At 50.8% G+C, this 26,145-nt stretch overlaps 1 protein-coding gene across 1 annotated transcript; it reads left to right on the top strand.

Moving 5' to 3' along the window:
* The first annotated feature begins 4,778 nt into the window (after positions 1-4,778).
* On the top strand, positions 4,779-22,091 carry BPIFB3 (BPI fold containing family B member 3). The gene is made up of 15 exons (XM_016162212.2): positions 4,779-4,952; positions 5,598-5,754; positions 8,289-8,393; positions 8,841-8,981; positions 10,438-10,501; positions 12,320-12,380; positions 13,123-13,214; positions 13,348-13,527; positions 15,227-15,280; positions 17,201-17,371; positions 18,278-18,345; positions 19,689-19,731; positions 20,474-20,537; positions 21,060-21,136; positions 21,954-22,091. The coding sequence occupies exons 1-15, from the start codon at positions 4,841-4,843 to the stop codon at positions 21,981-21,983; spliced, it is 1,419 nt and encodes a 472-aa protein (XP_016017698.2). The 5' UTR covers positions 4,779-4,840; the 3' UTR covers positions 21,984-22,091.
* Positions 22,092-26,145: the final 4,054 nt, after the last annotated feature.

Here is a 26,145-nt window from a genome sequence, read left to right as displayed (position 1 = left end):
TAGCAGTGGGGTGCATCATCCTCCTTTAAAGAAACCGAGGGCCAAACAAGTATGTGACTGGCTCAAGGTCATAGAGTGGAAAAGGAACAGAGCCAAGTCTTTGATCCTGGGCCCACAGCTATCGACCCTCAGGGTCCTGCCAAGCAGCCCACACCTGGAAAGATGAAGATGACACAATGTGCCCAGCACCTGTGTCCACACCAGCCACCAGCCACCCTACTTCTCCCTTCCCAGCTCAGGTAGCTTTGGAAAGGTCTCCCAGGGATCTCTGAATTTCTCTGGTATTCTTGGTACCCCTCCTTTGATGCCTGCAAATCCATTTCCAGGATACCTGTCCTCACCGCCAGACCAGTCAGGTGAGGGTAGGCACCTTTAGGATCAGTCCATTTTGCAGATGGGAAAACTGCAGCTCTGTGAGGCAAGTCACTCAATAGTGAGTAACAGAGTCGGGATTTAAACCTGGGAATTCCAGCTCTATAGTTTTTGTTCTGAGAGCTAATGTCCAGGATAGTTCTCCTCATCAAGTCCCTCCCCTGCTCTCATCCCTTCCTTGGCTCCCCAAAATTGTCACCAGGAATCTCAAAAGGGCTGCACTTCAGTTGTCCTGGAGGCTAGAGCAGCTAACTAGGGCAGTTCCCAGGCCCTCTATCCTTGACCTGTTGAGTCAGGGTTGCAAAGACGCACTTTTTCATTAATCCTTTCCCATGGGCAGGCCCGATCCCTGACTTAGCTTCAGTGTCTGAGGGGACTTGCAGGTGCCTGGAGAGTGAGAGTCAGAGTCCCCTCTGGGGTGGGGTCTAGAGGAATTGGGGAAGATAAAGCAGGTCAGAAACTAAGTAGCATCTTCCTCCCTTCCCAGAGGCTAGGCTGGGCAGTGGTTAAGATGACGAGTGTTAGAGTCAGATGGCCTGGCTGGACCCCGGTGCGACCTTAGACCAGTGGCTTCCCCTTGCAGAGTTGTGGCTCCCCAAGCATAAGATAATGACAGTGCTAACTTCATGGGCCTTTGTGGTGACTATACAGATTCACACGTGCCAGTGCCTTGTAGGCAGTAAGTGCTCAAGAAATACTAAGTGCTAATTTTCCTTCCTCCTCCCTCAAACAAACACCTTAAACATATTGGTGATACCCAGTGCTGGCAAGGACGTGGAGCAGCAGCGACCTTCCAGGCCACTGGCAGAGTCCCAGCGGCAGACCCGCTTCGAAGAGCCGCAGCAGGATCTGGGAACGTTGAGCCTGTGTATGCACTACTATGATCCAGCACCCCTGCTTCTGGCTGGTTACCCCAGAGAAGTGAAAACAAAAACGTGTGTCCACAGAAAGACTCGGCAAGAATATTCGTAGCAGCTTTATTCATCATAGCCAACAACCGGAAAGCCCAGGTGCCTCTAGACAGGAGCACGGATAACAAACTGTCGTGTGCTCACGTGCTAGAGTGGTAAACAGCAAAGAACAAATCATTGCCCCCCACATGTGAGTGAATTTCATAGACACTGAGTGTGAGGGAAGCTGCACACAGAACACCACACATGTGCCATTCCATTTCTACGACCCTCAAGAACATACCAGGCCCATCCACTGTGCGAGAGGTCAGGACTATGGCTACCCTTGGTGGGCAGTGACTTGGAGGGGACACCAGGGGCCTTCTAGAGTACTGGGTTTGTGAAAGTACATTGAGCTGTACATTTGTGATCTGGTCTTCTCTGTATGTGCTTTACATTTCAATTAAAAAGTTTATTTTTTTTAAAAAAAGTATGATGTGGTTGAAGAACTTGACTCAGTTTCTAAAGCCAGGATGGATGTTGCATTGTTGGGGGTTCTGAGGTTATGCGGTAAGTGAGGCAAATACCATCCTTCCTTCCCATCTCATCGGGCAAGGGCTGAGGGTCACATGGAAGAGACAGACCCACAAAGATGCAGAAACATGGTTATAGGCAGGCATGTCACAGACTCTGGGAGAGGAAATCCAAGGGAGTGGTGAGATCACAGCCAGCTTAGGGATCAGGAGGGCTTCTTAGAGGAGGGGATGCATGAGCCAGTCCCTGCAGAAGAATTGTAGATAAAAGCCAAAGTCCGTAAGTCTGTACAGTAACCTGCAGGCTCATTGATTTCTTGTCCCAGGTCTCCCACTGCCCTCCACCACACAGGCCTCCCTAGGGTTCCTGGACACATCACCTCAGGGCCTTTGCACTTCCCTCTGCCTGGCCTTACTCTTCCCCAGACGTCCACCTGGTCCACTCCCTCTCCTCCTGCTCCAATGAGGCCTCCCCTGACCACCACGTTAAAAACTGCACACCCCCAGCACACTCATTTATTTCTGTCATCAGCCTCTGATGTACTGTATCATGTGTTTATCTGTTTCTGCTAGAGCTGTGCTGTCTAATACGATGGCCAAAAGCCATTGAGGAGACTGAATGCTTGAAATGTGGCGAGTCCAAATTTGCTGTCCTTTCAGTGGATTTCAGACTCAGCATGAGAAAAAAAGATACATAGAGTATTTCATTAATAATTTTATGTTGGTTAATTGTTAAATAATATTTTGGATATATTGATTTAAATAAATTATACTATTAAAATTAATTCACTTGTTTCTTTTTGCTTTTAAAGAATGTAACTATTAGAAAAATTTTTAATTGCATCATATTTTTACTGGTCATCTCCTTCAAGGCAGGGGATTTGTCTCTTCTGTTTATAGCTGTACTCTTAGCACTTAGCAAACAGTAGGTGCTCTATAAATGCTCGCTGAAGAATAAATAAATAGATGAATGAATGAATTTCTCTTCACCATAATCTACACCAGCCACAGGAAGGGGACAGAACAGTCTGCTCTGGAGCCCAGAGAGACTTGGGAGGTCGAGGTAGAGTTGGTGCCCCTCCCCCAAGTCAGCCCAGAATTCCTTTCTCCAGTCCCCAGAACCATCTCCATGCCAAGCCTGGGTCGGGGCTGGCAGAAGGTTAGAAGACCCAGCAGCATTAAGCTCCTTCCTTCCCTCCCTGGGCCTTAGTTGGGATAGGTGGGGAGGCAGGGTGGATTCTGTGTCAGTGGGGTGGCCCTTAAGGAATCCTAGAGGGAGACCTCATAGTGGGCTGAATGCTCCACCCCTACCCCTAGTTCTTGGGGGAGGAAGCTGCCGCGCACCTGCTCCAGCCCCCTCCCACTTCCCCCGCTTTCTCCCCTCAGAAGGAAGGCTTAGCCCAGGCCCGCAGGGAAAACCGCAATTTGCTCCTGACATGACACATTGACGGGTTTCTGGCGGCTATGTCCCCTTTGTGTCCCCAGAGCTGTCGTGGACATATAAGAGCTGCTCCTAGGCCTGAGAGGGTGGAGGAGCTGACGGGAGGCCAGGAACCCCCACCCACCTTTGTGGAGCTGCAGGAGCAGGTAAGGCAGTCCCGGCCTCATCCAGGTCCTCACCCATTGACCCTGCGACCTTCTGCTGTCCTTTCTGAATAATGGGCACAGATAGAGTTCACCCTAAGAGGGCACTGAGGGGGTACCTGGAGGGTAATAGGAGAAAAAGCCCAATTTACAGATGGGAAAACTGGGGCTCAGAGAGGGGCAAAAGTAGGGGTGGGTAGGCTAAGGACAGAATCGTCCTAGGGCTAGAGTGGTATCCATTTTACCATAAGCCAAATGGGAATCTTTCCTTCTGTGAGAAACCCTGGGGATCCTGGAGCCACGCTAGAGTGAGTGTTGGGGAACGCAGACGGACACAACCGAGACTGCTGCTGACTCACATGGCACCCACACGCACCTCTGTGCAAATGAGGGAGAGGTGCCCTCTCCGGGCAGACACAGCCAGCACCACGGCAAACTGCGGGCCAGTGAAGTAGGGCTGGATTCTCATCCCCTCTCACCCCCTCATCAGGCAACCCTCCAGTACATAACCATGCCAGAGGCTCCAAACACACTCCCTCCCTGCCCTCTGGGAGCTTACAAGGCAAACAAAGACACAAACACAACGCCTAATTGCAAATTGTGAAGCTCCTTATCTGCAAAGTGTGCTAAGCATCTTCACATAAATATTCTGGATGCTGTTAAGCGACAGAAGGTCTCTTTTAGACGAGGTTAAGGAGAGAGGGCTTTCCAAAGAGATGACATTTATTTAGAACCTGAAACATGAGGAGTTGGTCAGGCAAAGAACCAGAGGAAGAACCTTCCTTAACAGAAGACATAGCCTGTGCAAAGGCCCTGAGGTGGGAAAGGGCTTGTCATGTTTAAGACAGAGGCAGTCCAGGTCCTAGTGGGCATTGGTAAGGAGCCTGGGCTCTATGCCCAGAGCAGTGGGGACTGGGGTTTAAGCAGGGGTGATATGAGAGGATAGAAGGGTATGTGATTGAGTGGGCAGCTATGGAGCTTCATAAAGAAAAATCCTACTCTATGAAATGGGTAATTAGCCATGCTCTTACCTCCCATCTCATTCCTTTCTTTAACTTCATTCAGGATGGAGTTGGAAGAGGAAGAAAGAAACAAGATATTTCAAGTCAGATGAACTGGGGCTCAAATTCTGGCCCTGTCACTGATTAGCTCTGTGACCTTGGTCAAGTCCCCTCCCCTCTCTTGGCCTAGTTTTCTCATCTCTGAAATAAAATCCAATGAGGGAGAGGCTTGGAAAGTGCCCTGGAGTCTATAGAGAGCCATGGAAATTGTACCATGCTGTGCATGTGTTAGCCACTGCTGGAATTTGGATGGAGAGGGTCTTCCTAGCAATGAAGCTGGACTTGAACCGGCTGGAGGGAGAGCTGCGGGCTGCTGATGGAGCACAAGGAAGGGAATGGCTTGGGCACGAGGAGTGCCTCAGACTTCCTGCTTGTGCCCCTGATAGGTGTCCCGCCGACGATGCTGGGTGTGCGGTCTCTGCTTCTCCTCTGGAGTCTGGCAACTCCATGCCAGGGGCTGCTGGAGACAGTGGGCACTCTCGCTCGGATTGACAAGGATGAACTTGGCAAAGGTGAGCCCGTGGTGGGCGGTCTGTGAGGGGTCCTGCTGCAGTGTAAACATCCCCGTTGATATTCTTAGAGCATCTGCTTTCAGGAACACATTGAGAGAACAGGTTGTGAATCTCAACTGTTTGGAGAGTTCAGGTGGTTAAAGGTTTGCTTGCAGGCTCCAATGAAAGAATTGGTTCACTTCTGAGAGGCAGATTGGGTGATATGGGCTTGGGTAGTGAGGGGCTGTGTCTGCCTCCGGGATGGGGACAGGTAAGTTCTGGAGGTCGATGGGAGGGTGCTGGCTTGGCCAGTGTCTCTGCTCCACATTTCTGGGGTTTGGGAACTCCACTTGGCATTTGATGCTCCAGGCCCCAAGGGTGACAGTCTCATGGGTAGAGTAGATCGGTCATGAATAGAAAATGCTTCAGGAAGGCCACCTCTACCTCTGATCTCCACGAAGCAGTCCCTTTCCATCTTGCCCTTCTCACAGTCTGCACAGAATCAGGCCGGAGTGCCCGGGAGGAGCAGAGGTCACCTCCTCCATTTGCTTCCACCTTTGCTTCTGCCCTCCCTTTCAGTCCTAATCTGATTTGCTGTGTGACTTTGAGCAAGTCTCTGCCTCCCCATCTGTAAAATGAATCTATCTTCTCCCACCCTCTCTGCAGCTATCCAGAATTCGCTGGTCGGGGGGCCCATTCTGCAGAATGTGCTGGGGACGGTCACAGCAGTGAACCAGGGCCTCCTGGGCTCTGGGGGTTTGCTTGGAGGAGGTGGCCTGCTGAGCTACGGCGGGGTGTTTGGTGTCGTTGAGGAGCTCTCTGGGTGAGTCCCCGAAGTGTGGCCCTTCAACTGCCTACCTACTGTGCGCCCTACAGCAGCAGTCCCCAATCTTTTTGGCACCAGGGACCGGTGCTCCTATGAGAATCTAATGCCTGATGATCTGAGGTGGAGCTGAGGCGGTGATGTTAGCGCTGCGGAGCAGTTGCAAATACAGATGAAGCTTCACTCACTTGCCCACTGCTCACCTCCTGCTGTTTCTAACAGGCCACAGATTGGTACTGGTCTGAGGCCCAGGGGTTGGGGACCCCTGACTTACAAGAAGACTGGTCTTTTCTTTAGTTCAGGGAATAGAAGAGAGATTGTCTGTCTTTAATTTGTTGGCAGGTAGTGGGAGTGATGTGGGGAGCGCTGGGTAGGGAGTCTCAGGACCCAAGTCAGAAAATGAGTCTCCTGCATGACAGGCAAGACAGGAATGGCAGCATGCCCCTGTGGTTGAGCATTCCAGCTCCAAGGTTGATCCCAGTTCTCACTGTGTGACCAGGGCAAGTTGCCTAGTCTCTCTGGACCAATCCAGGTATCCACAGCCTCCTTCCCTCCTTTCCTTCAGGTGGTCTGCTCCAAAGAGCCCTGCCATGACCAGCCCCTCCTTGTCCCTTCCCCTCCTGCAAGTTCTCTAGGAAACTGTCATTCCCCTGTACCTCATTTATTTTACTGGTTTGTTTCTCGTCCCTCCTGCTAGATTATAAACCTAGAGGTTTATACTACTACTCCGATTTTACTACTATGTCCCTAGTATTCTAAATAGTGCTTGACACATAATAGATGCTCAAAAAAAATGTTTTGAGTGAATGAATGAAATTACAAACTTGTTAATATGTATAATTTAATGACCATCTAGCCATAGTTTTCTGTGTGCCTGGTACGATGCTAAGGATTATAAATGAATTATCCCATGGAATCTAGAGGTAGGATTATTATCAACTGCATTTAACAGATGAGGAGATGGAGGCCCTGGGCAGTGAAGGGACTTGCCCAAGCCCACCCAGCTGGGGACTGGTGTTGGTGTAGGGGTCAAGGTGTTTAATCACAGGTCATACTGTCCTGGCAACAGCCCCGCAAGTAAAGAGCTTGCAGTGCAGCCAATGAAAGCCAAATGATTCAAATCCTAGCTCCACCACTAACAGATCGTGTGACCTTGGGCAAATCACATTGCTGCCCCATGCCTGTTTCCTCATCTGTAAAATAGAGATATTGACAATACCAACCACAGAGTGACACATAGTGATCCTTGAGCAACGTCAATGTCAGCCCTTACCAGTTCCCTTTTTAGACATCAGTTTGCTGTTTCGGAAGGTGGGCATCTGTTCTCCCGTTTCCCCACAGCACTCCATTTCCTCCTGTGTATTGACCTTTCCCCATACCCTGGTTCTTGGCCTCCACCTTCAGTCTGGAGCCTGTCATTTGACCCTCCTCTGATTCACCTCCAGCCATAGGCTGGTTGCCACCTGCAGGCCATATTATGTATTTTACAGATGGGGAAACAGGCATGGAGCAGCAATGTGATTTGCCCAAGGTCACACAGTCTGTTAGCAGTGAAGCCAGGACTTGAATCATTTGGCTTTTACTGACTGTACTACGAGCAGTTACTCATGGTGTTGTCGCTAGGACAGTGACTTAATCTGTGTCAAGTAGCTAAAATAAAGGCTGGCACACACTAAACGCTCAATAAATGTGAACTATTATTACTAGTATTAATAGACCAGTCCCCCTCCCACTGGTTGCTGTAGAATCTGCCTGCTGAGTGAGGCTATGGCCTCAGACATGAACCAGACATTGCCTTTGCCCCAAAGAGCCCCCAGTATGGGCAGAGCCCAACAGTGATGATCCTATAAGCTCAGGGCAGTGATGGAGGCAGCTCAGTCAGCACATGGGAGCTGCTCAGAGAAGGGCATTTACCTGAGTCAGAGGAGCAGGAACGAGGGCTTTCTGGAGGAGGGGATGCCCGAGCTGAAATCAGGAGAGTCAAGAGATGTCAGCTAGCTGAAGTTGGAAGCAGAGTCAGGGGAATGGTATTCCAGACAGAAGAAACAACCAGGGCAAAGGTCCAGGGGCAGAGAAAATAATGAACCGTGGAGATTGCATTTGAGAACCCACTTGGGTTCTGTGTGTACGAGCCTGGGGAGTGGGTGTGGGGGGATAATGATCCAGGCCAGAGACCGAACGAGGACTGAGGCCATGGGGGAAGGTGGGGACAACAGGAATTCATTGAGCTTCCAGTGGGAATGATGATACTATGTTTGTTGAGAACACACTGCACCAGCTTCAGCACTTACATTATCTCATTTGTTTTGTGACATTGCTTTGAGGTAGGTACTAGTATTGCCCCATTTTACAGAAACTGAGGCCCAGAGAAGGGAAGAAACTGGCCCAGAGTTGATTTTATGGTTAGCGGTAGGATGGGGGATACACCCAAGAATGGCTCTAGGCCCCGCATGGTCTGGGGTGGCCCAGGCACCAGGGGAATGAAGCTGGGGGTGTCTGGAAGTGAGCGGCCCTCCCCTGGACTCCCATCCCAGGCTGAAGATAGAGGAACTCACGCTGCCCAAGGTGACGCTGAAGCTGCTGCCTGGGTTTGGGGTGCAGGTGAGCCTGCACACCAAAGTGGGCCTGCACGGCTCTGGGTGAGTGTGCCCCTGGGAACTTCTACCCTACTGCTCCCCACCCCACTGCCCCTTGGGGACCCCTACCCTTTTGTCCCCCCACGCCTACCCCATTGCCCCCTTATTTCCTCCCACCCTAGTTCTTCTACAAGGAATTCCTACCCCACCGTTCCCTTCCTGGATCCCATGCCACTATCCCTCCTCAGGAACTTCCATCTCATGCTCCTTGGAGACCACTACCCCATTGCTAGAGGGGGTGGGAGAGGAGGGCACAGGGATGTGCAAAATTGGGGAACCGCAGGGAAGCAAGGAGTGAGAGGAGGGCATGGGGAGTAGGCCACTTGCAAAGGCACCCAACTCGTCCCTCATCAGGGCCCACGCGCCCCGCCCCGAGGTGAGGGCGACTAAGGCAGGCCCTGGTGGGTGGGGTCTGCTTCCTGGCTACTCCCCCAGCATGGCCTCTCGCAGCCCCCTCGGGGGTCTCCTGCAGCTGGCAGCTGAGGTGAACGTGTCATCGAGGGTGGCGCTGGGCGTGAGCTCGCGGGGTACACCCATCCTCATCCTCAAGCGCTGCAGCACGCTCCTGGGCCACATCAGCCTGCTCTCGGGGTGAGTCCCTCCCACATCGCGATCTGCTTGGCTCACCTCTGGCGGGTGCGCTGGCATCTACTGGGGCTCCCTCCCTTTCTCCCCTCCACTCTCGCTCTCCCCTAGCCTGAATTCCAGCCCATCCCGCCAGTTCTACGTGCTGCACAGACCAGCAAACTGAGACCTCGCTCAGGACCCGGACTTTGGTCCAGCCCACAGCTTGCACCACCTACTCCTGGGCGTCTCCCTTCTCTGGCCCTTGAGATCCTGCTGTCCTCTTTCCCACGTAGAACAGGGATCTTCTGTGGTACCTGCTCTCAGTGTGTCAGAGAGCCAGCTCTGCTCCTAAATTTTTGTGTGACCCCAGGAGAATCCCCTTTTGTCTGGGCTTCAGTATCCCATCTGTACAATGAGGACTTATATTTGATGATCTGGAAGGCTCTGGCACTTTCATATCTGTCTCTTCCCCCAGCTATTTAGGACACAGTGGCCTTGCTCACACTTGTATTGAATCATCTCTCCAGGAGGACAACTGAAGCCCAAAGAGCGCAAGGGACGTGCCCAAGTTCAAACAGATTGAGGCAGGGCTGTTTTCTGAACCCAGATCCAGGGCTTTTCCCAGTTCTCAGCACCCACCCTCAGGGGCTTCTACCTCCTCCCCTGCCTCAAGCTTTGTGTCTCCCCATTAGTTTCTACATTGCTAGCTAAATCCCCCCACCCTCTCTTTGCTGAGTGGCCCTTAGCAGTGATGAGTAACCAGGCAGCCTTGTGTTAGCCCCCAGGAGTAGGGTGGCCCAGAGTCATTCCTGTCTTTAGAAGGGCCTTAATAAGGGGTAAGGGGATTCCAGGAAGGGTCTTTGGACATCTCAAATCCCAGCATCTCCATCCTGCTCCTCTGGGCTAGAGGGGGCCTTGGAGAGAGTGGATGGCCAACAAGATGGTGTCCTGTGGTTGTGGGTCTGTGGTTGTCACCCCTCCCTCTGGACCCCCAAAGTCTCCAAACAGACCTGAGCCCATCTGCATATACTTCTTCTTCGCGGACCACCCTCTCATTCATTCGTTCATTCATTCATGCAGCAAATATTCATTCATTCGACAAATATTTATTGAACTCTCACTCAAAGCCAGGCGCTATTCTCGGCCCATATGTCACCTGTCTACAAATGCTGGAGGAGATGAAGGGAACAGATACTTGTCAAGCACAGACTGTCCACCCAACACGTATTCACGCCCATTTAATCTCGGCAGCAATAACTCTGTAAGGCAGACACCGTACAGGTCGGAAAACTGAAATCCTTCCCTGGGCCCCACGGGGAGGCAGAGCCAAGATTTCAACCCAGTCTGCAAAGCTCCAGCCAACGCCACAGAGAACAGAGGCAGAGGATATCCAGAGCCTCCAGTGCCCACCCTGCCTATCACCTAGGTTGGCACTGTCCCTAGGTGGTGGCCACACCCTCACCCTTCTTACTCTGCCCAGGCTGCTGCCCGCTCCGCTCTTCGGGGTCGTGGAACAGACACTCTTCAAGGTGCTGCCGGGACTGGTGAGTGGGGGGTGGGGCAGCTTGGGCCAGGCGCGCCCTCCCCCCGGGCTGTGCCGGGCTGTGCCTGTCCTCCTCCAGCTTTGAGTAAATCTGGGCGCCAGGCAGGATTAGGCCGTTCTTCCCTTCCACACCCACCGGCCACCAGGTAATCCCATCCTGGCATACCCGCCGGCCTCCCAGGTGCCACCTGAGAGTCTGTAGAGGGGCTGGCACAGTTCCTCTCCAGACCTCTGAATCCTGAATTTACAGCTTCACATGACCGGAGTCTCCTGCTCCCAAACCCAAGTTCTTTTGTGACCCCCTGATCTGTCTTTATGACCTGTATTATTATTGACTTTATACTTTAAACTAGCTTTGAATTCACTTTGGGTCTCTCAGTGATTTTCAGCTAAGCCCTGTGCTTGGAATGCATGTCCAGAAAATCACATACACGTGTATTAATACCTCATAAGTGAAACACATTATGATTAAACTTATGTTCCAGGATGTTTGTCCATCCATGGTTGGCCCCAGACATCCTGACTTCCACCAGAGCACACTTGAGAAAAGCTGGTCTGGCCAAAGGCCCATTTCATTGAGGCTGGAGGTGGGGAGGGGCTTGCTGGCCATCACACAGCCAGCACTAGGCAGTCAGGCCTCCTGACCCTCAGTTCTGGCAAGGTTAATTCTCTTGTGAGTCCTTATGAATGACACCTGTGGAGGTAGCAAGAGTGTGGGGGCCTGAGGTTGGCAAAATTGCCCTGGACTTGAAGGAGCCAATAGGAAAGAAGCTCAGCAAGAGGAGGGAAGCTCCCGGATGCAAGGACCCCAACCCGGCCCATCTCAGGTGGATTTCAACAACTGGATTGGTGCATTTGAATTGTGACCCCTAACTGGGGTCACTGGGACAATAGGCTACAAGATAAGATTTATGTGACTCAAAGAGGTTTTAAAAATAAGAGTTAATTACTAGCATTTAGAGATTGGAGGTTTCTTTTGAGAATCTGATTTCTGGATTCTCTTATGCAATCAGCCACCCTGGCCGCAAGGTACCTCCTTCCTGCAGGTCACACACCGGTGCCGAGGGGGCTGTTCCTCCCACCCACGTAGTCCCTCTCATTTCTGTGACATGCTGACTCCAGGAGGCCCTTGAGTTTCAGGCCCCACGTTTAAACGAGAAGGCAGTTTTCTCTTGTCTTCTGAGAACAGCAGTGGCTCCAGTTGCATAATGCAGGGGGCTGTACCTATGAAAGGCCCGGACAAGGCCACCTCTGAGTTTCCTGCTCTGGTGAGCTGTGAGACGGAGATTCCGTGATTTCCAGACTCAAAATTCAGGAAGCTGAACCACTTGCTCCCTGCTCATGCAGCACAGGGGTTTTCAGTAAACACATGGTGGTGTGTGCAGTGAATGACCTGGGTTCAAGCCTAACTCTCTGGGTGGAGGGGAGGAGATACCCCTCTTTGGAGTCCAGATGCTGAGTCTCTCAATGCAGGAAGATGGCAGGAGGAGCCTTTGTCTTGTTTGGGGAAGGCCTTGTCCACACGCCCCGCCTGGCCTCTGAAATGTGTCACCCCCGTCCTCCCAGCATCCTTCAAGGTTTTCTGAGGGGACTCATGTAACTAGCCCTCTGTGCCACCTACTCCATCCTCCAACACGTCAAGCTTCAGCCCCTCGCATGCCTCCCACCCATGTGTGTGTCCCTTATCGGTCTCCACAGTCTTCCTGGCCTTGGTCCACTAGACTACATAGCAAATCATTTGTAGAAAATGCAATTGTCCCCTGTGCCAGACTGGAGCCCACTCTTATTTTCCTGTAACTCCTGTCTTCTCTGGACACAGCTGTGCCCTGTGGTGGACTCTGTGCTGGGCGTGGTGAATGAGCTCCTAGGGGCTGTGCTGAGTAAGTTGGGGCCCAACCCTTTCCTCTCTGCCCCTTCTCCTTAAGCTCCTTCCATTACCCCAATGGGAGGGGGGCACCAGGGGGGACCTTTCACTTACTTCTCAGACTGATGAGGTTGCCACTTTGAGGAGGCCTAAGTGGGGAGGTCTGGGCTGAGGCCCGCTCAGCAGAGCATGGGCGCTCACAGCCATCCAGTCTGTATCTTCTGGGGGCTTCATGCCATTTATTGAGCACCTGAGGTATGTCTAGCACTGTCAGAAACATGATGTGTATATTATTATTATCTAGACAGACAAGGTGACTGAGGCCCAGAGAGCTTAAGTAAGGAACCCAAGGCCCGCAGCTACAGTGGCTGCCAGTCTCTCTGAGCATTATGGAGACATGAATGCCTTTTATGTTCACAGAAGGGCGTTGAAAAGTCTAAAAAAGTATAACGAGAATAAGGACAGAAAACTTGGGGTAGATATGTCACATGCTGTGACATTACATGAGAGAGGTAGGGCAGCAATGTGGCTAGTGATACCAGCTCTGGAAAACGGGAATCTTGGCTTTGGCTTGGGCTGGTGACTTCCTCTGTCTGAGCCTCAGTTTTGTTTTGTTTTTTATCTGAAAAATGGGGATGACAGTAGAGCCCAAGCAAATACTTAGTAGAGTGCTAGGCACTCACTAAATGGAAGAAGGACCTATTATTATTGAAGGCTGGCCTCATGGGGTCTTTCTTTCCTCTCTTCTCCCCATGCAGGTCTGGTTCCCCTTGGGGCTCTTGGGTCTGTGGAATTCACTCTGGCCACACTGCCTCTCATCTCTAACCAGTACATAGAGCTGGACATCAACGTGAGTGTCTTCCAAGTCCCTGCCTACTATTGGGGTTGTGGTGGGGTAGTGGTAGAGGTCAAGTAGGACGTGCTGGGTCAACATGGGTGAGCAGCCCCAAGACACTCCCATGCCCTGTCTCCTGCCCCTGCAGCCCATCGTGAAGAGCATAGCTGGTGACATCATTGACTTCCCCAAGCCCCCCAAACCTGTCAAGGTGCCTCCCAAAGAGGACCACACATCCCAGGTGGTTGTGCCTCTGTACCTCTTCAACACTGTATTTGGGCTCCTGCAGACCAACGGTGCCCTTGACATAGACATCACCCCTGAGCTGGTGAGTATGGCACCCCGCCCTGCTGTGTCCTGGAAATGCTGGCAATGACCCAGTCACATAATCACTGATCAGCCTTGACAAGCCCTTTTCTCTACAATTGGACAGAGTTGGACAAGTTTGTAGCATGCACATGCCCACTCTTGTCCTTGTAGCACACATTGCTAATCGATAATGGCTCTCTAAATTGGCTAAATCTAGATGGGACTTTCAATCCTTCTCAACATATCACTCCAGGAACTTACTTTCAGTGAGTCAGAACTGCTATATGAAATATAGCCAGCTTTCTATCTTTGCACCAGATGAGCCCTTCTAGAGTCACGGCCAGATTTTACACTTAATGTGTGAATGGCTAACATTTCTACTGCTCTCTCAAGAGCAGACTTGAGTTGAAGAAAAGAAAACTAGGATTGGACTATACCAAAGATCACTTTGACATTCATTCTGAAGCCTCTGAGACCTCTCTGCTTCCATTATAGACACTTTCAAACCTCACCGATGTCTGGAAGGCCCAGCCCCCAGAATTCTCAACCAGAAGCATTTTCTTGGTCTTAGCCCTCTCTAAAGGCAGTGAGCTCTAAGCCACCTGCCCCTGCCCCAATCTGCAGCTCAGACCCAAGGGAACAGGGGTTGATCATTTACTTCCTGCATGTAGGGCCCAGAGAGCCCTGGAACAGACTCCTGAGCTGGGAGGCAGGTGTCTTCTAGCTGGAAAGAGGTGGCTGTCATAGCTAGGCAGAAACTCTGAATGTGAGACTGTGTGTCTGAGCAGCGAGTGTGTGTTTGTGTGTGCATATGCGAGTACGAGGCCATAGAGGGATCTCAGAGGCCAGTTACTGTCGTCAGGTGCTGTCCACCCCACCGGGTGACAGCCTTATATTGGGTGAAAGTCTGGGAATCCTCTGAGAAGGAGAGAGTGTGTCTATATGTTTATCCTGTGTGAACAAGTCTGTTCTGAGAAGAGGACGTGTGTGGTTCAGGGGTCTCAAACAGCAGAGCCCCAAGGGGCTGGGCCATTATCCATTAGCAAAATAAGGGAAGAAGGTCTAGTGGACTGTAGTAGACTGGGGAGCCTGTGCCCCATTTCTTAGGCAGATGCCACTCAGCTTCCCCAAGGGGAAGGGAGTATAGGCCCAGTGTGAGTATATTTTCTAATTTTTCAGCCCAAAAAATGGCAAATTTAAATGAAATTTTCTGATTTCTAAATACTGGACACAATTTCATAGCTTTTAAAAATGTTGTTTGGGTGAAAGGGGTCAGATCTCTGGCCTTCAGATTGTGAGCTCTGGCAGAGCGGTATCGAAAAGCACAACTAGAATACGGACAGGACAAGGACATCAGCCGTGGGTTCTGGAATTTGCCAGCCCAGGTCAAATCCAGGTGCCACCACTTACCAGCTTACAAGCTTGGACAGGAGACTCAGCTTCCGTATCTGTAAAATGAGAGTAATCATAGCACTCACCTCTTTGAGCTGTTGTAAATGTGAAATGAGCAAAGACATGCAAAGCCCTTAGCATGTGCCTGGCATGTAGTAAGTGTGCAGTAATCACCAGCCAATGAAAGAAGCATGAGTGTTTGCAAAGATGTGTATGTAATTGGTGGGAGTGGGGTGAGGTGTGGACAAAACTACTTTGTGTGTGCTGAGGGGTCCTTGTCCTGCCTCTGTGTTCACCCCCCTCCTCCCATTTGGTTTTGGATGCAGGTTCCCAGCAATGTCCCATTGACAACTAAAGACCTGGCAGCTTTGGTCCCGGAGGTGAGTGACCCTCTCATGAGCTATGATTTCTGTAGCTCTTTTCCAATGACCCTGAATGGATTGTAGAATTGTTCTCAATATAGTTCTTCAAATAGCTGCAATTGAATGTTGAATCTAATTTCACACTAAAATGTGAATGGCTAACATTATATCCTTTCCCGATAGCAGAGCAGAAAGGACTAGGGTTTAACTGTCCCAGATTGGGCATTTGTCCTATAGTCGTTCCTTTTCTATCAAAGAAAGGACAGAAAATTTTTCTAAGTTGCTGAATCCCCTCTCTCCAGATGCCTTATTTTATCTTGGTCTTGGTCTTCTCTGTCCCCAGAGAGAAGACTCAGGGTATTGGCATTGGGGAGAAAAAAGAAAGGAGAAGGTTCAGGGAGATTTGACTAGTAGACACATTAGTACATGATTGAAGGGCTTGGCCTCAGCTTTCCTGTCTGCTCAACTGGGCTGGACCAGATACTTTCCAGCTTAAGAATCTGAATTCATACTGAAATTGAAATGACTATGAGAAGGTCTTCATATAACAACGGATTCTGACAGAGGTTGGAAAGAGGCCAGGAAGAGCTGGGTTTCTACCAGAAAGGATGAAGATGGAAGCTGAGTTTGGGGCTGCAGAAAAACTGTGAATCACGAAGGTGGCGATTTAAACCAGCCTTAGTGGGTGTGGTTGGGGCCCCTGCTTCTTGGAGCCTTTGGCTAAAGGGCATAGGAATCTCAGCAAGGGAGGAGACTGGGGCTAGACATTCAGAAGCACCTCCTGAGGGCAGGAGTTCTAAGATGGATAGGGGCTTGGGGGAGGCAGAGGTGGCAGGAGCAGGGACCCAAGGACGCAGCAAGCCGAGCCGTGTCCTTCCAGCTCAGAGCCTGGGCCTGTCTCTGGAGGCTGAAGCCCTTGCTCTTTAATTGCTAGTCTTGCAGCGTCAGAGCCTCATAGCCTCAGTTCTAAGTCTGGTTCTGTGGCTTCAGAATCTATAGACAAAGCAGGGTGGACTCCGTGTGATCCCTGCAACTGTGGGAGTCTGGGCTTGAGGAGTTGGTCCCCAGATTGCAACAATCAAGTGACTCCAAATTTCTGTGACTCTAGCATTTCTATAATTTCTTGATGTCATGATTACGAGGCTCAGAATTTCGTGATTGTGTGATTCATTCATTCAGTCAATTAATATTTATTAAGCATCTGCTATGTACCAGGCCCTGTGCCGGGTGCTGAGCATCCAGAAGGGGCAAAAGGTGAAAAGTAGATAAAAGTCTCCGTGTTCAAGCTGCTGCCATTCTGGTAGGGGTGACAGACATTGAACAAATAAATAAGTAGAAGATGCGCAGTGTCAGAGGGTGGAAGAGAATGGAGCAGCAAAGGCGGATTGGGAGCGCAAGGGGTAATACTTTAAATAGGGTGTTCTGTAAAGCCTCACTGAGGAGGTGGCGTTTGAGCAGAAGGATGAAGGAGGTGAGGGAGGGAACCCTGCAGGTATTTGGGAAAAACATTTCTCGGCAGAGGGAACCACTAGTGCAGAGGCCCTGAGGTGAGAACGTACTTGGCAGGTTAAAGGGATAACGAAGCAGCTGGTGAGTTTGGAAAGGAGAGAACGAGGTGGCCAGGGATAGAGGTGAGATGGAGAGGAGGGCAGAGGAGGGATCACATAGGGCATGTGGCCTTCAGGGGGATTTTGACTCCGAGTGAGACAAGAGTCTGATTCCCTTGTTCTGTGGATTGGTGTCTCCCCACTTGACTGTCAGCCTCATGGGGGCTGAGACCGGGCCTATCTGGTTCAGGCTGTGTTCTCAGTGCTCAGCATGGTGCTTGGAGCCCAGTCGGTGCTCAGTGAGTGTTTGTTGACTCACTGACCTATTTATTCTATTAGCGGTGCATCTAAGCAGCCCTTATGACCCCTGCTCTGGCTCACCTCTCTCCAGGCCCTGGGGAAGCTGCCCCCAGACCAGCAGCTCCTGCTCTCCCTGCGGGTGAAGGAAGCACCCACGGTCATGCTCCAGAACAAGAAGGCCACTGTCTCCATCCCAGCTAATATCCACGTGCTGTCCTACCTCCCTACGGGGACCCCTGAAGCCCTCTTCGAGCTAAACGGGGTGAGTGGCCGAGGGATGGGAGCCCAGCACTGACGGGTTACGAGTGGGCCTGACCCTCCCCAGGCTGCTGGGAGGTTGTCTTCCCCCTGATTTCAGGGTGGCACAGCACAGGAAGTCCCTCTGCTTCATTGCCATCGTCTGAGCTGAGACCCGAGTGCCTGCTTAGATTCCTGCCTCATTGAACATGTGACCAGGCCCGTCTTACTCACTCAGCTTCCTCAGGATCTCAGGAATGACTTCCCATCTCCCCAGCCTCTCTGTGCTCAGATTGGATGGCCCTCCAGCTTTCTCCTGACCTGCCCCCTACCTCCAGTCTGCTCTCCTCCACCTCACCTCTACCAGTTTTCCCAAACATATATCTGAGCAGAGATAGGTCCCTCCTCTGCTTACTCTCTGCCCCAGCTCACCATTGCCTAGCACCACGCACTGTCCCCCGGCCCCATGCTCTGCTTTTCCTGTCTTTGTGCCCTAAGGCTCAGTCACTCAGGGCTACCAGGTCCCGCTTCCCTGCCCCTGTTTGCACAGCTCCACCACCTGCAGTGCCATCTCCCCGCCTTCCCTTGGCTGCCTCATCTTTCAAGATTCAGCTCTGGTGCCACCTCATTGAGGATCCCTTCTCTTGGCCAACCGCAGGCTGGATAGAGGGTCTCTCCAAGCCCCTGAAGTTTCACGGCTTCTTCTTGTACAAGACTGATCACCCTCAGTTTTAATACTCTGGTTCTTGAACATCAAAGCTTTCAGATTACCTCCTCATAGCCCAACATGGACCATAACACACAGTAGGGCCTGAGTAAGGGTTAATAGAGAGAATGGATGGTGGAAATTCACGTGTCAGCCAAGGCAGACCTGTCCTTAAGCTCCTTCTGCCGAATTTGAGTCTAACCTCTGCCTGCCTTCCCCCTGCAGGTTGTGACTTTAAATGCCCAGCTGGCTTCCTCCGCCACCAAGCTGCACCTATCTCTGTCCCTGGAACGGTAACATGGGATCCTGGGCTTTGTCTATAGTTCAAATGAGATGTTTCGAACAAGAATTGGGAAGCAAAAGGAACCTCCTTCCATTTATTAAGTAACAACTAAGTCGCAGGTGTTTTACTAGCATCTTCCTTGCCTCCAGGAGCTGCCGGGGAGGGACGGTGTTAGCCCGTTCTACAGATGAGGCATCTGGAGCTCAGAGAAACAGGATTCAGAGCAGGCTTTTTTCACTCTACAAGCTCAAAACCTAGTTCTGGAGATAAATCTGCTGCCAGGATAGGGAATCCAAACTCCTGAGTTATCAGCCCCAGAAGCTAGCCATAGGGATACTTGTCTTTGAATGTTGTAAAATGCTTTATTATTTATGTAGACTGGTTATTTCTCTAATCTCTCTACGCTCATGAGAACTAAGGCTCAGTTACTCAGGGCTACCAGGTCCCGCTTCCCTTCCTTTGTTTTGTGCTCAATATGATTATCAATATGATAATCCTAATATTGATAATCATATTGATAATCATAATAACCAAGATGATGATGTTGATGACAATCCTTCCTTACACAGGCATGGCACTTTACAGTTTGCAAAGCCTAGGCTGGCACAGTGGGTTGTCCCTGGAAGCAAGTCTGTGGTCGGGGCCCCATTCTCCAGGCCCAGTGCTGTCGCTGTGGTGGGCCACCTGTCTCTCCTCTGGATGTGGGCACTTTCCCAGGGATCTCTAGGATCTGCCCATTCCGATCCATAGGCACCCAGTGCTCACCTGACTCCATTTTAGTTTCCCAGGCAGGCCCCTCAGGCTACTTACTATTGCCCCCCTGCAAGGCTCCATTACTGCCTCGTGTCTAACCTCACCCACTGCCCAGGTTCATATCCCCTTCCTGGTGTCAGTCCAAACCTCAGCCCTTCAGGAGATGGAAATCAGTGTCCAGGCTCTGGCCTTGGACCTGTGTTTGGGCCAGCCGTGATTCACTGGTGGGTAGCTGCCATTAGTTAGCTCGTTGGATGCGAGACACCCTCTGGTCAGTGCTTAGAAGGCCTCTTAGAGAGGTTTAGCTACTTGCTCAGGGTCAAACAACTGTGAGTCAGACCAAGATTCCAGGGCCGCTGAGTGGAGGTGGTAGTCCTGATATCTCAGATGGAGGTTAGATCCCTCCAGGTCCACTTTACAGGTGAGAAAAACCGAGTCTCCAAGTCAAGGCTGGATAGAGGTAGAGTCGGACCTGTAACCCTGCTTCCCGATCCTGGAGAGCTAGGGGTGGGCAGGCTGGGATGGGGGTGGGACAGAGCACCACTCAGCAGGTGGTGGGGTGGAGGCTGAGGCCCCCAACATCTCTCTTCTCTCCACCAGGCTCAGTGTCAAGCTGGCTTCCTCCTTTTCCCACTCCTTCGATGTAAGTTCCTGGGAGGGTGAACAGCTTGGTGGTGGTGAGGAGGCACGATGAGACATGGGTCACATGACCGAGCTGGTCTCAGCCTGGACTCTGCCCCAATAAGGCAGAGTGGGCAGACATCAGGACAAGGGTGTGTGTGTGTGTGTGTGTGTGTGTGTGTGTAAAATAGTCATCATCTTGGGACAGTGAATCTCATGATCTTTTAAGGTCTTGAAACCTCACAAAATTGTAAGCGTCTAGAATCTCACAAGGGTTCAATATTCTTGAACTTCACATAAGTTAATAAGGTTCCCTTACTCAGAAAGCTCTAACATTTCGGAGCCTCACGGAGCCTTTAGTTTCCTACTCCTCACAGAGTTCTGAGCCTCTAGAATCTCATGATGATCTGAGGTTCTAGAACATTCTAAGGGTTCCTAAACTGATAAGAATCTAAGATCAGACCTCACAGAGTTATACTAGAGCTGGGCGCATTTTCTTTCCTCTTTCTCAGGCATGGCTTCCCACTCCACCCCACAGACCCTTCCTCTAGGAAGGCAGCTCTTCCAAGTTCATAGCATCCAGGGTGAAGCCGTCCTAAATCGTAGAGTCCCCTTTGGGGTCATTGGTGGACAGCCCACCAGCAGTTGTGTCCTCAGGCATGGGGGAAGCTGGGGCAGCGGGACTCCTGGGTTTCCCTCCCTGGGAAGAGGTGCATTGCTCCCTGTAAAGCCACACCCCCCACCTCCCCCATGCTCTGTTGCAGGCATCTCGTCTAGAAGAATGGCTCAGTGACGTGGTCCGGGCGGCATATGTGCCAAAGCTCAATGGTAGGCATGGCCTTCGCTGTCTTCTTGAACGCGTGGAGTGTCTGAATCTGGAATTGTTAAATCTGTTGCCTCTCTCCATTGTTCTGAAAGAAACACTGAAGCTGGACAGGACTTGATCCCCATTTCTAAGATGCAGAAACCGAGGCACCAACGTTACCATTCGAACAACTTTGATTAACACTTACATCGCTCTGGACTCTGGGCCCCGAGAGCTATCTGACCTGGGTCCCACCCTCAAACTCACAGTCCAGAGGGAACTAGCCATATAAGAAATGGTTAGAATAGCTATGATGCAGTGTGCAGAGAACCTCGAGGAGGCTTTGCTGAGGGGAGCCACTGATGACAATACAGAAAAAGGGTGCTTTTGTTTGGGTTTAATACGATAAGTAGGAGTCTGCCAATAAGGGAAACTGAGTCTCCGAGAAGAGAAATGGCTGGTTCAAGGAAAGTGATGGAGTAGGGTCGGCAGGTGCCACCCTGGCCCTCCACACATCTTTGCTGTCAACCATTCCTTTTTCACAGTGGACCTGGATGGTGGAATTCCCCTGCCTAAGGTTCTCAATGTCAATTTTGCCAACGCACTCCTGGAGATCATAGAGGTGAGTTTCCCATGCAGGTGTTGTCTAGATGGGCCTTAAGCTTATCTCTGGAGGCTCCTGCTTGAAACTCAGGAGGGGAGTGCTCTGCCTCATCGTCTAGTTTATCTCTGCGCCATTTTCTAAATCACTCAGGGAATTACAAATTACTTGGAAATGGCAAATAGATGAGATATGCTCCTTCCTTCCTTGCTCGTGGCAGACATTGTGAATCCGTCCTAGAGTTCTTCCCTGATGAATTCAGAACCACGTCTGGCCTATAGACTGGAATCTTAGATTCACTCACAGAATCACAGTTTCTCTGGTCCAGGGGCAGCAAATACATGCGCTGTTCCTCTTCATCCTGTGCCTGTGGCAGGCATGGGTAATAGATCAGGACACTTTTTCCTGCTGAATATGGACATGGCCTCACAATCCTTTTCAATCCAGCACAACTTCGAGTCTTGGAACAGCTCTGGGACATGGGCAAAGCAGGGGGTTTGGACCCATTTTTCAAATGAGGACCAAGGGTAAAGGAGGTCAAATTTCTTCCCCAAGATCACCCAGTAAACTAACAGGAGAAATGGCACTTGAACTTGGTTTTCTTAACTTAAATCCTAAAGTCAGTAACGTCCCCCCACACTGAATATCATTTGTTCGTCATTCATTCATGTGTTCATTCATTCATTTAGTGAGTACCTGCTGTGTTTCAGGCACAGTGCTAACCTGAGGGCGCTGGTAGGTAGCGGGGACACAGAGATGGCTGCAGGGATGGGGGTGTGGCAGAGGTGTTGGGTACAAGAACTCGGAGAGCCTAACCAAGAACTGTTGCTCCTCGCAGAATGCTGTTGTGCTGACTGTGGCATCCTGAGGCTGAGAAATGGCCGCCACCCCTCCCTGCTGACTGCGAGTCCTGTCCACCTGTCTACTCTGCCTCAGTTTCCTTCCCATTCTCTAGCTTGTGTCAGTGACAGCATAAGTGTGCTTTATCCATCTAGCCCTGCCCAGATGCCCTAGCCCTGCAGCTTTGCCCCAGTCTGGGGACTGCATGGCTAGCCACAAGAATTGCTTGGAAGAGCTCCGGGGCCTTGGTGGCCAGTCCTGAGATTTCAATAAACTACTCCTCTATGTCAGCACCTCCTGGTTAGTCAGTCTGTTCCCTAGTCATACAGGGGCCTGGCCACCTTGGCCTCTGCTTCTGGTGCCCTCTCCAGCCCCAGGAAAGGGCTCCTAAGAGGTAAGGGGACTCGGAGCCTAGTCATTGTAGATTTGCGTCCAAGCTTACCTGGTTGACCTGGGCAACCTCTGTGTCTTGTCCTGCCTTCCTCTATTTCTACCTCAAGCTCTGTGTGTCCCCTTGCCCTCCTCTCCTCTCTGCTCTCTCTTTCTAAATACTTCTATCTTTCACTCTGTCTCTCTCATACTCTGTCTGTCTGTCTCTGTTTCTCTGACTTTGGGATACTTCTCAGAACTGATGTCTGAGCTGAATTTTGAAAGGTGAATAGGAGTTTTCTCAGGAGAAAAGGAGCCAGTATTCCAGGAAGCAAGGATGAGTGAGACCCAGTCTTGCCCTGGAAGGGTCCCTACTGGGCTGCGTATTAGCCATGGACACACCTTAGGACAGACCTCAGAATAAAGCTACACCAAATGTTTATAGTGCAGATAGGGAGATTGACATCAGAGAGGGGCCACACAGCGGTAGAATTGTGATGGGAAACTGGGGACCTCGCCTTTCAGTTCTGGATTCTTCTCCCACTGTCCAGGTTGGACCTCCTTTGTTCTGGGGAATGACTTTAAGATGACACTTACAGTGGATCTGAATGAAGAGGTGTCAACAAAGTTTTGGGAACTGGCTCAGAGGATTTGTGGGGGTTCAGGAGAGTTGGAGCCCATCTTAAGGTTTGTCTACCAATAGGAATGGCTCTGTGACCATCTTTCCTTCCACCCATCCATCTATCCATCCATCCATCCATCTATCCATCCATCCATCCATCCATCCACCCCTCATTCATTCATCCATCCACCCACCCATTTATCCTCCCTTCTATTCATCTTTCCTTCTTCCTTCCCTCCTTCCCTCCCTCCCTTTCTTTCTCCCCGTCCCATTCTTCCACCTTACAAATATTGGCACCTACTAAATGCCAAGCCCAGTACTGAGTGGCATGTTAGGGTTTATCTCTGACTCCTTTCTTACTTCCAGTGTTTCCTGACTCCTGTTTAGGGCAGTATAGTGGTTAAATGAGTGGCTTGAGTTAACTGTCTGTTCAAATCCTATCCCAGATGCTGACTAGCCATGTGGCCTCTGGCAAGTCATTTGATCTGAGTCTCGATTTCTTCATCAGTAACGTGGGGATGAGAGTAACAAGGTTCGTGGGGTTAACCAGCACTCAGGATGGTGACTCACCCATAAGAAGCCCTAAATACCTGTTAGCTCATGTTACTATTGCATTATTCTCACGGAACCTTCATCGGTTCCCTCCTCTCCATCCACACCTGGGAACACCCTCCTTATTTCTCATGAAGATCACGCCTGCCACTCCCTGACTTCCTACCCTCCTCTTTTCTGTCCCATCCTCCTCCAGCCCATCCTTGACCTCATTTGACCATCTCTTAACCACCTTTGATAGTCCCTCAATGGCTGGATTCTCACTGCCAACAGGAGATTACCCAAAGTCCCAGGTTAGCATTCAAGGCTGCCTATGACCTGGCCTCAGCTGACTCCTTCTGGATCATGGAAAAGGAGCAGAATCGTCTCTGTGCCCGGGCTCTTCATCTGTGACCTGGGAACATTATCAGACTCATTCATAGATCGTTTGAGGATTCAATGAGACAATCATTGTAAAGTACTAAGAAAAGTGCCCGAAACGTGTAAACGTACATGATGGGTCATCAGACCTTTGAACAGCACTTTCCTCTTCCCGGTGCATTCCCTATCCCTAAGTGTGCCTGGCAAATTCCTATCATCCCTCAATACGCAAGGCACGCGCAGCCTCCAACCTCCAGAAGTCCTAGGCAGGGCCCATTATTACATTTGCCACATTGGATTGTCACTGCCTCAGTCCTATTCTCCCACCTGACCAAGAGCTTTTCAAGGTTAGGGACAGTATCTGCATCGCTGCAGTGAGTCCTGTGGCTGCACAGAATAACAGGAACAACTAACTTCCACTGAGCACTTATCGTATACTGAACCCTGCATTAGAGGTTTAACACTCCCTTAGCTCACTTAATTTTTACGGCAGCTGTAATCAGTAGGTATTATCACGCTGTTTACATATGAAAAAACTGAGGCTCAGAGAAATGGAATTGGACAGCTCCTAAGTGGCAGAGCCCGGATTTGAATCAAATCCTTCTGACCCTAATTCCAAAGCCTGGGCTTTTCACTGCTATGCTATAAAGTAACTCTTGTTTCATTTATTGTATGCTTACTAAGTACTGGACACTATTCAAAGTGCTTTAGATACTTCATGTCATCGACTCCTTGAATCAACCCCGCTTTCTAGGAACTGTTTTTACTCTCATTCTATGGTTGAAGAAACAGAGAGGTTAAATGACTTCTCCAAGGTCACACAGCTAGGAAGTGACAAGGTCAGGATTCAAACCCAGGCTCCAGAGCCCAGGCTCTGAGCTGCCGCACTTAGGGTTGGGGGCGGGAGGAGGCTGAAGTAAGATGTGTTGGGAGCCCCTCCGCTGAGCTTGCAGCCCTGGAGGCTGACAGTTCACGAGAGAGACAAGGTGGAGTGGAGGAATTAGAGGAGGGTCTGCTTCTATTTCCTGGTGTCTGCAGCCCCCTGTGTGAGTTCTCCCACATGACCCCCTGCATGGCTGACTCACCTTTGATTGACTCACCTCCCAGGGCCTGGTATCTCCAGTTGAAGACAAAGGTGCTTTTTGGATGTTAAACCCAGGCAATCTCCCTGGCGCCAAAGTTACACTAATCCTCTTGGGGCCCAGGGGGGTAGGCTGGCCTCGTGGCCACCAAGGCCTGGCTGGTCTCAGGACTGAGGATGGGCACAGAGCCGTGGGTGACTGACAGTAACCACCTTTGTGTATGTACTGCCCTCTACAGTTTACAATGTGCATTGTTTCTCTGTGGGAAAAGGCACAGTCGCCTTCTTTGCATTGTATTTCAATTTAAAACGGTAATATGTTCGTTTAACAAACACTTATAGCACACTAAGAACCAAGCAATGGGGGAGCGAAAAGGGGGCTGCTGTTTACTGAGTCCGCATGAGGCTCCAGGCACATTCCTGATGGTTCTTACGTAATCCTCGGAACCCTGCTGGGGAAGTGCGATTGTGCCCACCTCTCGGACGTCCAGACTGAGGTGCCGGAGGAGAAGGGATTATCCAGGGCACACAGGGCAGATGGGAAGTGGGAACACAGGTGTGCATGACTCTTTGAGTCCCTGCCCCTCTGGCTCTTTCAGACCCCTCATGGCTTTCATAGACTTGCTGCCACGAAGAGCCAACAGAGACCCAAGACAATGAGGATAAAAATGCCATCTATGAAGCACCTACTGTGTGTGGGCCCTGTTCTCAGTACTCTGCATGATTAAGTCATAACATCCTTTTGAGCCTGAGTTGTTCTGGTCACCATCTCAAACCCAGAGAAACAGGATTAGAGAGAACTGGCAGCATAATTTAAACCTAGCACCCAGCTCCAGAGTCTGTTCCATTAATGTGCCCACTGCAGATGGGGAAAACGGGTCCCTGAGAGGGGCTGGTTCAGGAGCTAGTGGTGACAGTGGCAAATTTGACGTCAACTGTGTCTGCCTTCAGAGCCCTCGCTGCCTCCAGGGAAGAGAAAGCATCTCCTTGCAGAGTTCAGGAAAACACAGTTATTCTCAGCCTGAGTTGAGAGCAGGCCTTGTTGGAGAGACAGAAATGCCCCCTCACCCTAAAGGAGTTCTCAGGTGGACCTAGTGGGGGCAGGGAGGAGGTAGCATCAATTAAACATGGAGGTAGGACCCAGGCTAGGGTTGGGGATGAAAAACAAGGAGGACTCAGAGAGCTCTATCCAGCGGAAGTAAGAGC

This window comes from Rousettus aegyptiacus, unplaced genomic scaffold (assembly GCF_014176215.1).
Source record: "Rousettus aegyptiacus isolate mRouAeg1 unplaced genomic scaffold, mRouAeg1.p scaffold_m13_p_12, whole genome shotgun sequence".
Taxonomy (NCBI): Eukaryota; Metazoa; Chordata; class Mammalia; order Chiroptera; family Pteropodidae; genus Rousettus; species Rousettus aegyptiacus.
Note: the sequence above shows the minus strand (reverse complement) of the source record. Positions and strands in the feature narration are given on the sequence as shown.

Coding starts and splice junctions, on each gene's coding strand:
- BPIFB3 (XM_016162212.2), top strand. CDS start 4,841: ATGCTGGGTGTGCGGTCTCTGCTTCTCCTCTGGAGTCTGGCAACTCCA. Junction 17,372..18,277: donor CCCTCTTCGAGCTAAACGGG/GTGAGTGGCCGA, acceptor TTCCCCCTGCAG/GTTGTGACTTTAAATGCCCA. Junction 21,137..21,953: donor CACTCCTGGAGATCATAGAG/GTGAGTTTCCCA, acceptor TGCTCCTCGCAG/AATGCTGTTGTGCTGACTGT.